The 13,698-nt window shown below is 46.2% G+C and overlaps 1 protein-coding gene across 1 annotated transcript in view; it reads right to left on the reverse strand.

Moving 5' to 3' along the window:
• Positions 1–3,295: 3,295 nt before the first annotated feature.
• MARCHF9 (membrane associated ring-CH-type finger 9) overlaps positions 3,296–13,698 on the reverse strand; it is a 43,303-nt gene continuing 32,900 nt past the window's right edge. Inside the window, exon 4 of the mRNA XM_077328959.1 lies at positions 3,296–4,257. Coding sequence (XP_077185074.1) covers positions 3,929–4,257 — 329 coding nt within the window. The 3' untranslated portion in view covers positions 3,296–3,928. The remainder of the gene's footprint in view (positions 4,258–13,698) is intronic.

The raw sequence follows: 13,698 nt of genomic DNA on the forward strand, positions 1-13,698 counted from the left end.
TAAATAACTGTTTAAGTTTCATATTGTTTTATAGCTCATCTTTTGAGTTCCTACCCCCCCCCCCATTGTCATGTAGTTAGTTGCTTTCTACTAAATAAAAAGAAATCATTTAATGAGAGCCATTTAGGGAGATCCCAGCGTCTGGTCTAGTCCTCCCTCACTCTTCCCGCCTCGTTGACCACCTGGAGCCTGTTTCTTGTATTTAAAAAAAAAAACAGGAATAAGAATCCCTGACAGCAAAGAGACTCATACGGCCACTCTAATAGAGTGACCAAAAATATCTGCATAGACGCGCTTCGTCTGCATAATGCATTTTCGTTACAGAATCTGGGCCACAGCAACAGAGGCAGGGACAGATGTGCAATCTGCATTTAAAATATACACAGTTTGGGGCCAACATGATGCCAGTGACATGCTCCAAATTAATTATGCAAAGTATACATTTATGTATGCATATAATTTGAATCACCTGATTTCAAGTTTTCGAAGACTGGGAGATTCAGAGCCATCTGCACATCCCCCCCCCGCACCCACCCCCCCACACACCTTAGCAGAGCTCTCTCGGGTATGCAAGTTCACAATGCAATATCACAATATATTGTCTCATATCTTTCCCCCAAACAAACAGCCACTCTTCCCTGCAGATAGAAAACTAACAGGGCTAGACAGGAACCCCTCTCCCTAATGTGTGCCATTTCCACAGGCAGGGAGTTTTGACATGGAGAAGCACTCAGTTATGCAAACCCCAAGATCAGCCTTTTTCAAACTTTTGACTGTGGAGGAACCCTTGAAAATGTTTGCAGGCTTCAAAGTAACTCAGAACTGATGTTATCTGGCCATGCTTACCAGAAGTGACATGTCACTGGGAGGAACAACACCCAGACACTCCCACCTGTATCCCATCTACCCCCAAGCCCCAAAGCTGCACAGTGGCTGGCTCTGCTCACCACCAGGACTGAAATCTAGGCCACCATGGCGGGCAGGAGTCAGGCCGGTGTAACACCCCCCCCCCCGGAAGAAGAAGAATTGGTTCTTATATGCCACTTTTCTCTACCCGAAGGAGTCTCAAAGTGGCTTACAGTCACCTTCCCTTTCCTCTCCCCACAACAGACACCCTGTGAGGTGGGTGAGGCTGAGAGAGCCCTGATATCACTGCTCCGTCAGAACAGTTTTATCAGCACCATGGCGAGCCCAAGGTCACCCAGCTGGCTGCATGCAGGGGAGCGCAGAATTGAACCCATCTCGCCAGATTAGAAATCCACACTCCTAACCACTACACCAAACTGGCAATCCTGGGGTTACATGTACCCTGGTTGGGAAATGTTGCCCTAGATTATATAGTGATACTGTCCTAGGAAAAGTGCGTGTCTAACTGGTTTGTTGTTAATAGGCGTACAGAAGGAGTCTGGACGAGATGGGGGAAAGGACACCAATAAAGGGCAGAGAAATGTGGTCTATGTTGGTGGAATAAAGAGCAGGGGCTGATGATTGTTCCCAGTAGAATAAATGCAGTGCTAACTCCAAGGGCCAAGTCTTACTTCCTGCTATAACTAACATTAATTCAAAAGAAATTCCGTCTCAACATCCAGAAGAAGTTCCTGACAGTTAAGGCAGGTCCTCAGTGGAATAGGCTTCCTTAGGAGGTGGTGGGTTCTCCTTCTTTGGAGGTTTTTAAGCAAAGGCTAGATAGCCGTCTGACAGAAATGCTGATTTTATGAACTTAGGCAGATTGTGAGTGGGTGGGCAGGAAGGGATGTGCCAGTGTTTATCTCTTGTGGCCTTTCCTTGTATACCCAGGGAATTGCTGATTGTTGCTGTGGGATAGTAGGTGAATTTCCTCCAGGATTCTGGAGATTTTTGGCAAAGGAATCACTGGGGCTTTAAATTGGGGTCACTTTGGGAAGACAGATAGTTGTGAATTCCTGCAGGGGTTGGACTAGATGACCCTGGAGGTACCTTCGAACTTTTTGATTCTATGCAGCCCTCTCCAAAAACTCCATTTCATTCCCAAGACAGCAAGGCACCAAAGACTCCATCACCCTGAGAACCAGAAACATATTTTCCAGGGTATCCACTTCAGAGGCCAATTTTACATTTGCAGAGTGAACTCTGCCCCCATGGGTAAACAGAGTACCAACAGCCAGAGCTAGAACCTCACAGTCCTGGGTGTATTCTGCGCGGGGCTTTTTACCCACTCCCAGTTCAAATCAATCTCTCCCATCTACACTGAATTCAATTTCCATTTTGATTTTGGGCGCTTTAAAATTTCCCTCTACAACATGCATGATTGATCCGGAGTGACCGTACCTTTCTCCCGTGATATCCAGGATATAACCCTCGATATTTGAAAAACCACCATTATTAAATGTGCAGATTTCTGCTTTTTGCAAATTAATTCCCTTCCTCATAGCAAAGCAGTCTTCCCTGACTGGCCAGGGTGACAGTTCAAAGACTTCCTGGTTCCCGGTCGCAAGGCTTGTCTTAAAGTGACTGCGCTCCAGAAGCCATAACTTCTTTCACCTCTTGGATTTATTGCCCCCTCCTCTGCTGTCTCCAATCCTCTCCCCAAATCCCTTCATTCAAGAAAAGAGATTCCTGCTGCGCTTGACTCCCTTCCCTGCTCTGAGTTTCCCCAATCAAGTACAGAACACTGTTTCAATGGGGCGGGGGGGGGGGATAGAGGAAGACCCGAGTTCAAATCGATCTGAATTCAGCAGGATCCACAACAGAAAAAACAAAGTAAGTGCAGAATCAGCCTTGGTGTATGCTTCTTTTGGAATTCTCACAAGGGGTCTGCTCAACCTTGTGGAAAGCTGCTCTCAAATGCCGGTAAGCTAAGAAAGAGATACCTACAAAAAGTTGCACTGCAATCCTGTGTGCCCCTCCAAACTTCATGAGGCTTCTTTTAAGTAAGAAGTGCATAGGATTAGGACATAAATTCTGAAAGCTGAAATTAATTAGCATCATTTAGCTTTGGTCTCCCCCCCCTCCCCAGGAAAGGCCTTTGAATTTAACATGGGACATCCCCCTTGCTGCATAAATGCCCCCAACATTGCCCTGTCAGGTCCCCCTGTGACCCACATACCCACGGGAAGACCTACTGCACAAACCGCCACCTTGGAGAAGGAAAGAGAGCACAATGCATCTGCAAGACACCTATTTGTATAGAAATGATTCTTTATCCTCCCATCGCTGGAGAGAAGAAAAAAAGGAAGGAAGGGAAGGAAGGAAGGAAACAGATCTTCATGCATTAAACTGAAGATGAAATGTACAGGTATCTTATTGCGAGATGCCATTTTGCTTTAAGAAACATGTTTATTGCACCATTTTTCAGGGGAGGGGAACGGGTCAAAAGTTCAGAACCTCTCTGGTTGGCATCTCCCAGGCTGAGAGACCAACGGGGCGACGTGGGACAGGGTCTTCTGGCAGGATTTCCTTTGAAAGATGAGGTAAAAACGTTTTCAAATTTCCGGATCAGTTGGCGCCGAGACTGGTCGAGAAGGAACCGGGGAGGGGTGGCGGTGGTTGGTTTAAAAAAATTAAATAAATAATTTAAAAAAAAAACCCACACACTTCCAAGGAGCTTAGTCTGACGAGAGAAGCTAGGTAGAGGAGGAAGGGGAAGAGTCTCTCCTTTCACCACAGGCCCAGAGAGAGAGAGAGAGAAAAAAAGAAATTCACATTGATGGGAGGGTAGGAAGGTGCAACCAAGCTGAGGCACTCCCCCCCCCCTCCCAACGCAGCAAGGAAGAGGTGGGTGCGGCCTGTGGCAAAACTACAGAACCAGAGGCCTCCTGACAGTGTACAGCGTGCGGCCTACCCCATCGGGGCTCAGAACGGAGCCTGTGCAGAAGTGAAGGCGCCGGCTTCTTGCTTCCATAGGAACCGCGGAACCCCTCCCTCTCGGCAAAGGCCCCGTAGGCTGTTATTATACAGTCGTTACCCTCATGACAACCTCCCGGCTGGAGCCGGAGCCCCCGCGATGTTCGTTAGGCCGCAGGTGGCTGAGAATGTGCAGAATCGTATAACCACAGTGATGGTTCAGAATAGTCCTAACCCGTTGGCCCCGCTGGGAGGTCCTCTCGCTCCCCGAGGAGGGGTTCGTCCGTGAATTCCGCCCGCCGGGCTTTGTGCTCCCACCAATTGGTTCTCCCAGGTCCTTGGCCTTGTCGTAGTTCAGTACCTTCCACTGCTGGTTCACCGCCTGCCAGCGCTTGAATATTCGATACACCGAAGAGCCCTCGTGGATGATCAGGCCTGGGGGAGAAAAGGAGGGAGGGATGAAATTGTCGTCTGTGCAAAGGACTGGGGGGAGATTGCTAACCGGCAGCCGTAAATGCTCCAAATTGGCCTGGGATTCTGTGACCCGCAGGCAAAGGGATTAAAGCCTTGGAAAAGGGGGCTCCCATCATGGTCCCCCCCCCCCCCACACACACCACTCACTTTTCATGTCCTGTAAAGCTAGAGGGCCTGATTTGGATCCCTAAAATGGCATGATGAGTTAAGTGCCTGAGGAACGACTCTGGTGTGCAACAAAGTGTTTACAATTACTCGATTCCAAATCCAGTTCCCAACGTCTATCTTCCAAATCCATCATCCAGCAGCCCCACTGCTGGAGCTAGCGGGCTTTTTGAGATTCTGCATACATGCAATTTCCACAGAGTCCATGTGTTGAGTTGGGATTGGGATGTTCTACAACCAGTCCTGGCTCAGCGGTGATGCTCACTGTATACTAGGGGTAGTCAAACTGTGGCCCTCCAGATGTCCATGGACTACAATTCCCATGAGCCCCTGCAAGCATTCGCTTGGAAAAGTCACTTTCTCTCAGCCTAGCCTACCTCATAGGGCTGTTGTCATACAAGGAACCACTAAGTGTGCTTTGGCACATGCTGAATAATGCACTTCCAGTCCATTTTCCATTTACTTGAGTGACTGTTTACAAGAATATTTTGCCATTTTACACAGTAAAATCCAGGTGCTGAGTGCACTGATAGCATACTGAAAGGCATTATTCAATAGGTATAAAAGGACATCACATAGAACCCTCAGGACAGGGACGGAAGTCAAGTTATCTGTGGAATATTTCAACACCAAAACTTTATCGGAATCACACAGAGCTGGAAGAGGCCACCAAGCCCGCCACGAGCCGCAAGGGAGTGGCGGGAAATAAATATAATAATAATAATAATAATAATGATAATGATAATGATAATGATAATGATAATGATAATGATAATGATAATGATAATGATAATGATAAAAAGGGCCATCCGAGTTAAGCCCCCCACCTTGGGAACTTAAAAATCACATACTCCTGACAGGTGCTCATCCAATCTCCTCCTAAAACCTTCCAACAAAAGAGACTCCACCACCCTCAGATGCAGCATCTTCCATCCATGAACAGCCCTCACCATCAGAAAACATTATGTAGATTCCAACTCACAATATGCATTATGTACACCTGCATACATTACATGAATCTGCACCATTTCTTTTGAACACGGATACTGGGGCTCCGTTGGCAAACGAGATTAATTTCTTTGGAGTAAATTGGGTAAAACATTGACCCATGTCTCCTGTTTCCACCACCCTTGCTACCTCCCATATTCTCAGCTCTCATTTATTTATTTAATACTTACATCCTGTCCATCCCCATGCAAAGGGACCCAAACCAACATACAATAATAGGAAGAAACCATACACTTCCGTGAAACAGCTGCCCAGGCCATAAAGCAGTTTTAGTTTGACATTTAAAAAAAAGAACCAAAACACACACATACACCCAAACCCCCCCTCCCTATATAACTGCTATTGTCAAATGTCATGTAGTGGTTAGTGTGTTTGACAAGGATCATGGAAACCTCAAACACACACTCCGTGAAGCTCACTGGGTGACCTTGGCCCAGCCATTCACTCTCATCTTAACCTATTAAGGTCTGTGGTTAAATGTGGAAGGTGGATCCATATATAGCTCACCATTTCTTGAAGCAGCTTGAGGTGACTGACAACAATTGGGGCTCTGTTTCCTCTGCCTCTCACTTTCCACCCTTAACACTACTAAAAATTTATATATTAATTCCTTGGAGCAGACTTTTATTTCTATGACTCACACCTTGGATCTGAGCCGCACTTTATAAACAATAATCAAAAACAGCCACCGAGAAGTCCTGGTAAGAAGTATTCGTTTCCCCATTCTGATATTGCATTATAGAATCATAGAATCATAGAGTTGGAAGGGGCCATACAGGCCATCTAGTCCAACCCCCTGCTCAACGCAGGATCAGCCCTAAGCATCCTAAAGCATCCAAGAAAAGTGTGTATCCAACCTTTGCCTGAAGACTGCCAGTGAGGGGGAGCTCACCACCTCCTTAGGCAGCCTATTCCACTGCTGAACTACTCTGACTGTGAAATTTTTTTTCCTGATATCCAGCCTATATCGTTGTACTTGAAGTTTAAACCCATTACTGCGTGTCCTCTCCTCTGCAGCCAACAGAAACAGCATCCTGCCCTCCTCCAAGTGACAACCTTTCAAATACTTAAAGAGGGCTTTCATGTCCCCTCTCAACCTCCTTTTCTCCAGGCTGAACATTAGAATAAGCAGTAACCCCAAAAACCTATCTCTCAATACATCACCTTGACAAAACATATGGGCTGCATTCAGACACTGTCACAGATGGGCACAACCATGAATGTGTCACGATGGTCACAACCACGGCTTATTGCTATGGTCACCCTCCATCCTTCCACGCATACAACACAACCGAAAGCTTCCAGATTTGTGAAATGTGGAATTAAATTCCAATTTGCCACAATTCCGAGAAGCAGGTGCCTGAGCAAATGGTAGTTTAGGTCCCCTCTGCCCCACCCCCGGATTCTAAATTAGGATTAAACCAAGCATTAATCAAGCCTTTAATCAATGCTGCTTCCCAAACCAGGAAGCCTTCAATCACGCTATCAACAAACATCAGGGAAAGTTTGGCAGTCAGGGTGTGATTTGTCCGCTGGAGGAATGTTCTTTGGTGGCAATGGGGGGGGGGGGGATTAAAACGTGCAAAAAATAAAATTATTTCCAAGACAAGATAACAGAATGATCTCTCTACTCATCACTCTTATTTCTTGGACTCATTAAAAGATCATGTTTAATGTTATGCATACAGAATTGTGATGAAATTTAATTCTAACAGCTAATTTAAAAACCCCAAGGAAATAAAAGATTAAATGGAAGTACTGACAATGAAAAGCTGGTTGGGGAAAATCTATGTGCAGGAATAAAGTGACAGTGTGGAAAAAGTTTACAGGAAACAGGCTTGAATGCAAATACGATGGCCCGTTAATTAGATGTTGGAATAGAGTACAAGGGGAAATCCAACATACTATGTAAATTAAATATTTATATTTGAGTCAAAACATTTTACAATTCACATTTTCCTGGAAAGCCCATGTCACTGAGCTGCAGTCCTGGTTTCTAGAATCTCTTATTTCTGCTAGTCCAGGGGAGGTCACTCTTGCTTAGTCTAACTCATCAGTTCTCAACCTCAGGGTCGCGACCCCTCAGGGGGTCGACTGACCCTTTCCCAGGGGTCGCTGAGGTCACCGCCGCGACCTCCTTGGCAATTTAGGCTTGTGTGCTCTGGTGCAGTTTGGCTGCTTTGGCGATGTTTGATGCCCAGAGTCTCTTGCATTGTGGAGGGGAGGGGTGGCGCCGGCCCCCTACCACACAAAAGTGCACGCAAGTGCAGAGCAGGTGGGCGCCAGCGCCACCCCTCCCTGCTGCGGCACTGGCCACTGCGGGCATCTGAGATTGCAATGTTTGCATTCTTTATGCGGCGACCCAAAGGGGGTCGTGGCATTAAGAAGGTTGAGAACCACTGGTCTAACTCTTTTAGGCTTGGTTTTCACAAGCAACCCAGTGAAGGAGTACTGGGGCTGCAGACTGCTGAAGTGGTAGAACGGATGGTACCATTTCAGACTGCAGCTGAGGCATTGCTTAAAAAAAATCCTTCATAATGATAAATTTTCTGGGTATGAAGAGCTAGCACAACATGTGAAGGCTTAGATTAGAATTTTCCTTCCGGATGTAGTCATTGTTTTATTTGCGGGAGGAGTTGCTGGGGCCCGGCACAGCCCACCATCTCATTCTGCTGTAGGTGTAGCCCTGGCCTTAGCTCAGGGGTGGTCAAACGGTGGCTCTCCTGATGTCCATGGACTACACTTCCCATAAGCCCCTCAAAGCATACTGTTCCAGCTCTGAGGTTACAGGCCAATGTGCTGACTGGCCCTTGCTGACCCTAGGTAATTATAAATACTTTCACAGCAACAACTATTAGGCCCTGCCTGCACAAGAGGTTACTGCCTTGTTTCCGGCTCAAGAACATCTTAGAAATACGGTTGTCTTCCAAGTCTTTTGAATCATGTATGAATAACTTATTTATTGCTTATCCCATCCTTTCTTTAATGAGCTCAAGCATGTGGCCCTCTCCTTCATTCACCTGGAGAAGAGGGCAGCTTTGGAAGGTGGAAGTCCCTCCTCTCCCCAAATTCCACCTTCCTCAGATTCCACCCTTAAAATCCCCAGGTCTTTCACAACCTGGAGCTGGCAACCCTATTAATAGGTGGTCTCCGGCCCAAGCAGTAACCAGGGCAGACCCTGCTCAGCTTCTTAGATCAAGCTAGCCTGCACCCAGGGCCAAGCAAATTTAAGTACTATTAAATTGCACTGATTTTCTATAGGGAGGGGAGTTAATCAACGGTTTAACTTTCCTAATCTATTGACAACGAATAAGGATATGTACTAAATTTAACAACTGCTGGGATGATGGAGGGATAGAGCAGCTACAAATACAAATCCAATACAAATTCTCAACTTTTCACCATTGAGAAACCCCGGAAACATTCTTCAGACTTTGAGAAACCCTGGAAGTGGCGCAATCATGCAGAATATGGTTGGGAAGCATAGATATATACATGCCCACCGAGGTTCCTCCCCTTTCCACCCCCTCCAGCCCCATCATTGGCCAATTTTCTTTTTTTGGGGGGAGGCAGGTCGACATTACTATATATGGTCATATCAGATACATGATTAACAAATATATATCAAATGTTTAACAAGTATATATGTATATAAACTAACTCACCCACCCATTCAGGAAACCCTTCCAGGGCTGTCAAGAAACCCCAGAGTTTCACAAAACTCTGGTTGAGAGAGTCTGGGAATGAGCATTAAACTAGGACCAGGCACAAATGGGGCTAAATCCCTTTTCTGCCATGGAAGCTTGATGGGTGACGTTGGCCTACCTCACAGGGCTGCTGTTGTAAGGACAGAGTAAAGAAGGTTTTATCTTTTTGTATTTGCTGCTCCTTTGCAGGCTGTGATTTTTCTTGCAGCTTTATAGATCTGCATTTACAGAACTGTTTTGTAAACTGTTTTATTATGGATGCCATGAAAGTTTTTTGTATTGTGTTGCAAGGGTAGTCAACCTGTGGTCCTCCAGATTCCCCGTGCTCATGGGAATTGTAGTCCATGAACATCTGGAGGACCACAGGTTGACTACCCCTGTTGTATTGTATTTGTATTGTAAAGAAGAAACGAACAACGTGACAAGCTACTTTGGCCCCCATTGGGGAAGAAAGTAGGGTATAAATTTTTAAAAAGAAACAAATAAACATAAGGTTGCTAACTATGGAATCCTTATCAGAGTTACATCCTCCTGTGTCTATTGACTTCAATGCACATAGCAAGATGCAATTCCATGGAGGACTGCAGTGTGAGTGCTGCAAAGTACTTAGCAAAACACCTGCCACTTTTTTTTATTTATTTCAAGATCAAAGGTTTCAGAATGTTGTTCTTCAGCTTTGAAATTCTGGAGTGAAGCCACAAATACCTTTAAATAACTTCAACTAAAGACAATAAAAAAAGGTTTTGGATTTCCCCCAAATTGGGAATCTGTTCTTCTTGGAACGAAAAGAGTACAGTCTTTCAACACTGAATCTAAAGCTGCAAAATTGAGGGTGTTTCCCTCTCTACAAAAACAATAAATTCCCTTGCTGGAGCCTGTAAACAAGTTCACTCACACACAACTGAGTGCCTGCCAGTATGGTGGCAGCCATTTTGTGGCTGCACCCACCATCCTGTGTCCAAAGGTATCCACAGTCTCAAGAAAAATGAGGAGCCCTGGTCTATGCCATGACCTGGGATTTAAACACTTGCTTCAAGTGAGCCCACGAGCCCAGGAAAACACGATTCGTTGCTCTTTCACTCTGAGCCTGCAGCGAGCCCTCTGATGTCACTGCTGCTCTTTCCTACCCAGGCAAGCCAGTCAGATGCCCTTGGGGGGCTGAATGCCATGTCCTCCGACCGCCCCTAGCTTGGCTGCTCTGACATCACAGTCCATGTCACTCTAACGTGACTTTGAAACCAACGCACAACCTTTGTGAAGCTGAATAATTTGTATACTGTATTTACAGAGTGGGCTTCCAAACTGGAGTAGAATCTCCTGATTGCTTATAAAAATGGATTGCAAATCCATAACAGAAAGGTTACTGATGTTTGTGTAAAAGGGGGAAAATAATCTTACCCCGACTCTGTATAACATTAAGTTTTACTCCGCGGGTTGTTCTGTGATAGCAGTGATGTCATAATATGGCTGGAGCAAAGCAACACACAAACTATACCAGCCAGTTCAGTGGAGGCTGCCAACCTCCTGGTGGGGCTGGGAGGTCTCCCAGGATTACAAGTGAAAGCTAGAGATCACTTCCCTTGGAGGGAATGGTGCAAAATGGAGCTCTTCCACCAGGTCTATGGTCGAGGCTGGTGCGGCTGGGAAGATCGGCATGGCCCCCCTTCCAGGACACAGCGGCATGAGTGGCGGTTTGTGAGTTCCATCTGCACCCCTCTTCCCACCCACCCCTCTAGGAGATGTTATTGGGGGAATGAGAATAGAGAGTGAGTTTTCTGCCGTATCTTCTATTTCTGATTAATGAATAGTGTTGTTTTTATGTCGGGGGTTTTAATTGGGGTTTTTATTCAGACATATGTAACCCGCCATGAGCCGTTTGGGAGTGGTGGGTAATAAATTGAAGTAATAATAATAACAACAACAACAACAATAATACTAGACGATGGGAGGAGTGGCCAAACGGTGACTCTCCAGAAGTCCATGAACTACAATTAACATGAGCCCCTGCCAGCACCATGTGGCAGGGGCTCATGGTAATTGTAGTCTATGGACATCTGGAGAGCCACAGTTTGCCACCCTGGCACATACCCTGCTGAGGTCCTTCTCCTCCCCAGAATGTACCATTCGAAAATAAACACAAAGAAGGCACTCGTGTGGCTAAGAAGCTGGATCATAGCGGGAGTTGTGTGTGTCGATCCAGTGAATGTGGGCAAACGTCATTCTACAGGATCCTGGGGGCAGCACATGAAAAGTTACCCACTGAAGACAGTTCTGGTTCACTGTTCCATCAGAGCAGATTAAGCTCTCAGTGGTCCCCACCCAGTTATTGCAGTACAGAGGCCCTCTTACAATGGGCATTTGGCTTGTTTAAAGAAACAAGCAGAGACCAGCATCAAAACGTCATGGAGTGCCTGAAATTACTTTTATCAGCAACAGGTTATGCAGAAGATGCCCGAGCTGTGAGAAATGGAAAATTCCTTTCCTGCTCCACCCCAAACTCAGTGCTATAAGGCAATTTCCCTACATGGTAATATCTCTAGGGTTTTATCTAACTTCAGCCCTGAAGTTCAGGGATGGAGAAACTGCCCTATTATCACTGAGCTGGGGGTGGGGCATGTGTGGGATAACCAGCAAGCCTTACTTACCCCTGCCCTTCTGATAATGAAGGAAATATATATTTTTTTTTTCTAGATGGGAATTTTGCTAGTTTCAAACCGCCGTTCTCTGGAACTGTAGCATGTTAAAGGAGCCAGGAATTAGAAGATGGCATCTGGCTCACGAATGCTCAGTATTGTAATGGACTGCTTGGCACATGGAGGGAGGGGAGAAACAGAAGTGAGGGGGAAGATGGAGGCAGAAGGCTGTGTGGTGGAGCGGACTGGGCAGTGGGAGGAGGCCCTGCTGGCGAGTGAGCCCTGAAATGCCAGCCCGGGCAACAGACGGCCCCTCCCCTCACCCCCGGAAGGGTCCACAGCAGAAACGTTTCACAGGTTGGACGCTTGCAAGTAAGCCGCCACCCTCTAATCCCCGGCTCCTTTCAATGTGTAATAACAAAATTATTATGAAAAGACGAGGCATTAAGCTTCAGTTCATGGTGAGTATGAGGTTTGCTGGCCTCCAAGTGGTCACTGGAGATCCCCCCCGGAATTACATCTCCAGGCGAATGATCACCAGGTCTTCTGGAGAAAATTGTGATTTGGAGGGTGGGCTTTTTGGCAAGTGTGGCCAGAGTGGTCCTCCATATGTCCATAGACTACAATTCCAATAAGTATGTGCTGGCACGGGCTCATGGGAATTGAAGTCCATGGACATCTGGAGGGCCACAGTCCGGCCACCCCTGCTCTATGGCAATATTTTCTACTCCTCCCCCTACCCAAACTCTGCCCTTCTTCAGCTTTACACCAAAATCATCAGGCCCAATCTAGAGCTAGGTCAGTCCTAGTTACTATTACATCTAGAGCTAGGTCAATCCTAGTTACTATTACATATTATTATTATGAGAAATGTAGAGACAGCATGGTATAGTGAGAGCAGCGAGTTCTAATCTGGAGAACTGGGTTTGATTCCCCACTCCTTCCATGCTGGCACCTTGGGCCAGTCAGTTCTCCTAGGTCTGTTCTCGCAGAACAGATCTGTTAGAGCTCTCTCAGTCCCACCTACCTAGCAGGGAGTCTGTTCTGGGGAGAGGGGAAGATCTTTGTAAGCCCCTTTGGGATTCTTTTGGGGGGTGAAAAGCAGGGTATAAAAAAAAAACCCACAACTCTTCTCTTAATTTCAGAAGTTGGCCAGGATTCCTGGTTGGTGGACAGCTGAGCACAGAATGAAAGAAAATAAAACCATGTAATGGATTTGGGCTTCTGTGGCCTCTTTCTTTATTTTATTTATTTAGATTTATATACCGCCCTCCACGAAGGCTCATTCTGCAATTTTTGCCACCCTATTTTCAGAGCTCTGACTCTGGAGTCATGAGGCCCAGAAACTTAAAGGGGAAAGGGAAAAAAGCCGAGGCTCTCAGATCTAGAACTAAGAACCAGTGAAGATTAAAATTAACATTTACCGCTGGCGTATTTTAAGACAAAGAGCGGATTCTTGCCGGTGCGTTTTATCCACGCAAAGCCGAAATACCCATCTCTTAATATTTCTGTTCATGTCACTTTAGAATGGTAAATGCTTCCACAGGGCTCTCTCAAAAGTCCACCAGGTGCCTCAGGGTATATAAATGCATCTCACTGTTCTCCGTGTGATCAACTCTGAGTCATCAGAAGCAGTTTCCCTTTCTAAATGGCATGCTGGGGCTAAAATGAGCCCTGGAAGCCGGGCCTCCTTTCCTGAAAGCAATTGCCCTGAACCCCGAGTGCATCAGGGGAAACTGCAATCTATCTGTGATGAAAGAAAAGCACTCTGCAAATGCTCAGAGCCCCTCCCCCATCTTTACCTCTAGTTCATACACTCATGGGCTGTGCTGTGCTGGCATTACATATGAAGGAGTAGCTGAGCAAACATTCAGGGTCATGATAAGTCT

Source organism: Paroedura picta, chromosome 3 (genome assembly GCF_049243985.1).
Source record: "Paroedura picta isolate Pp20150507F chromosome 3, Ppicta_v3.0, whole genome shotgun sequence".
Classification (NCBI taxonomy): domain Eukaryota; kingdom Metazoa; phylum Chordata; class Lepidosauria; order Squamata; family Gekkonidae; genus Paroedura; species Paroedura picta.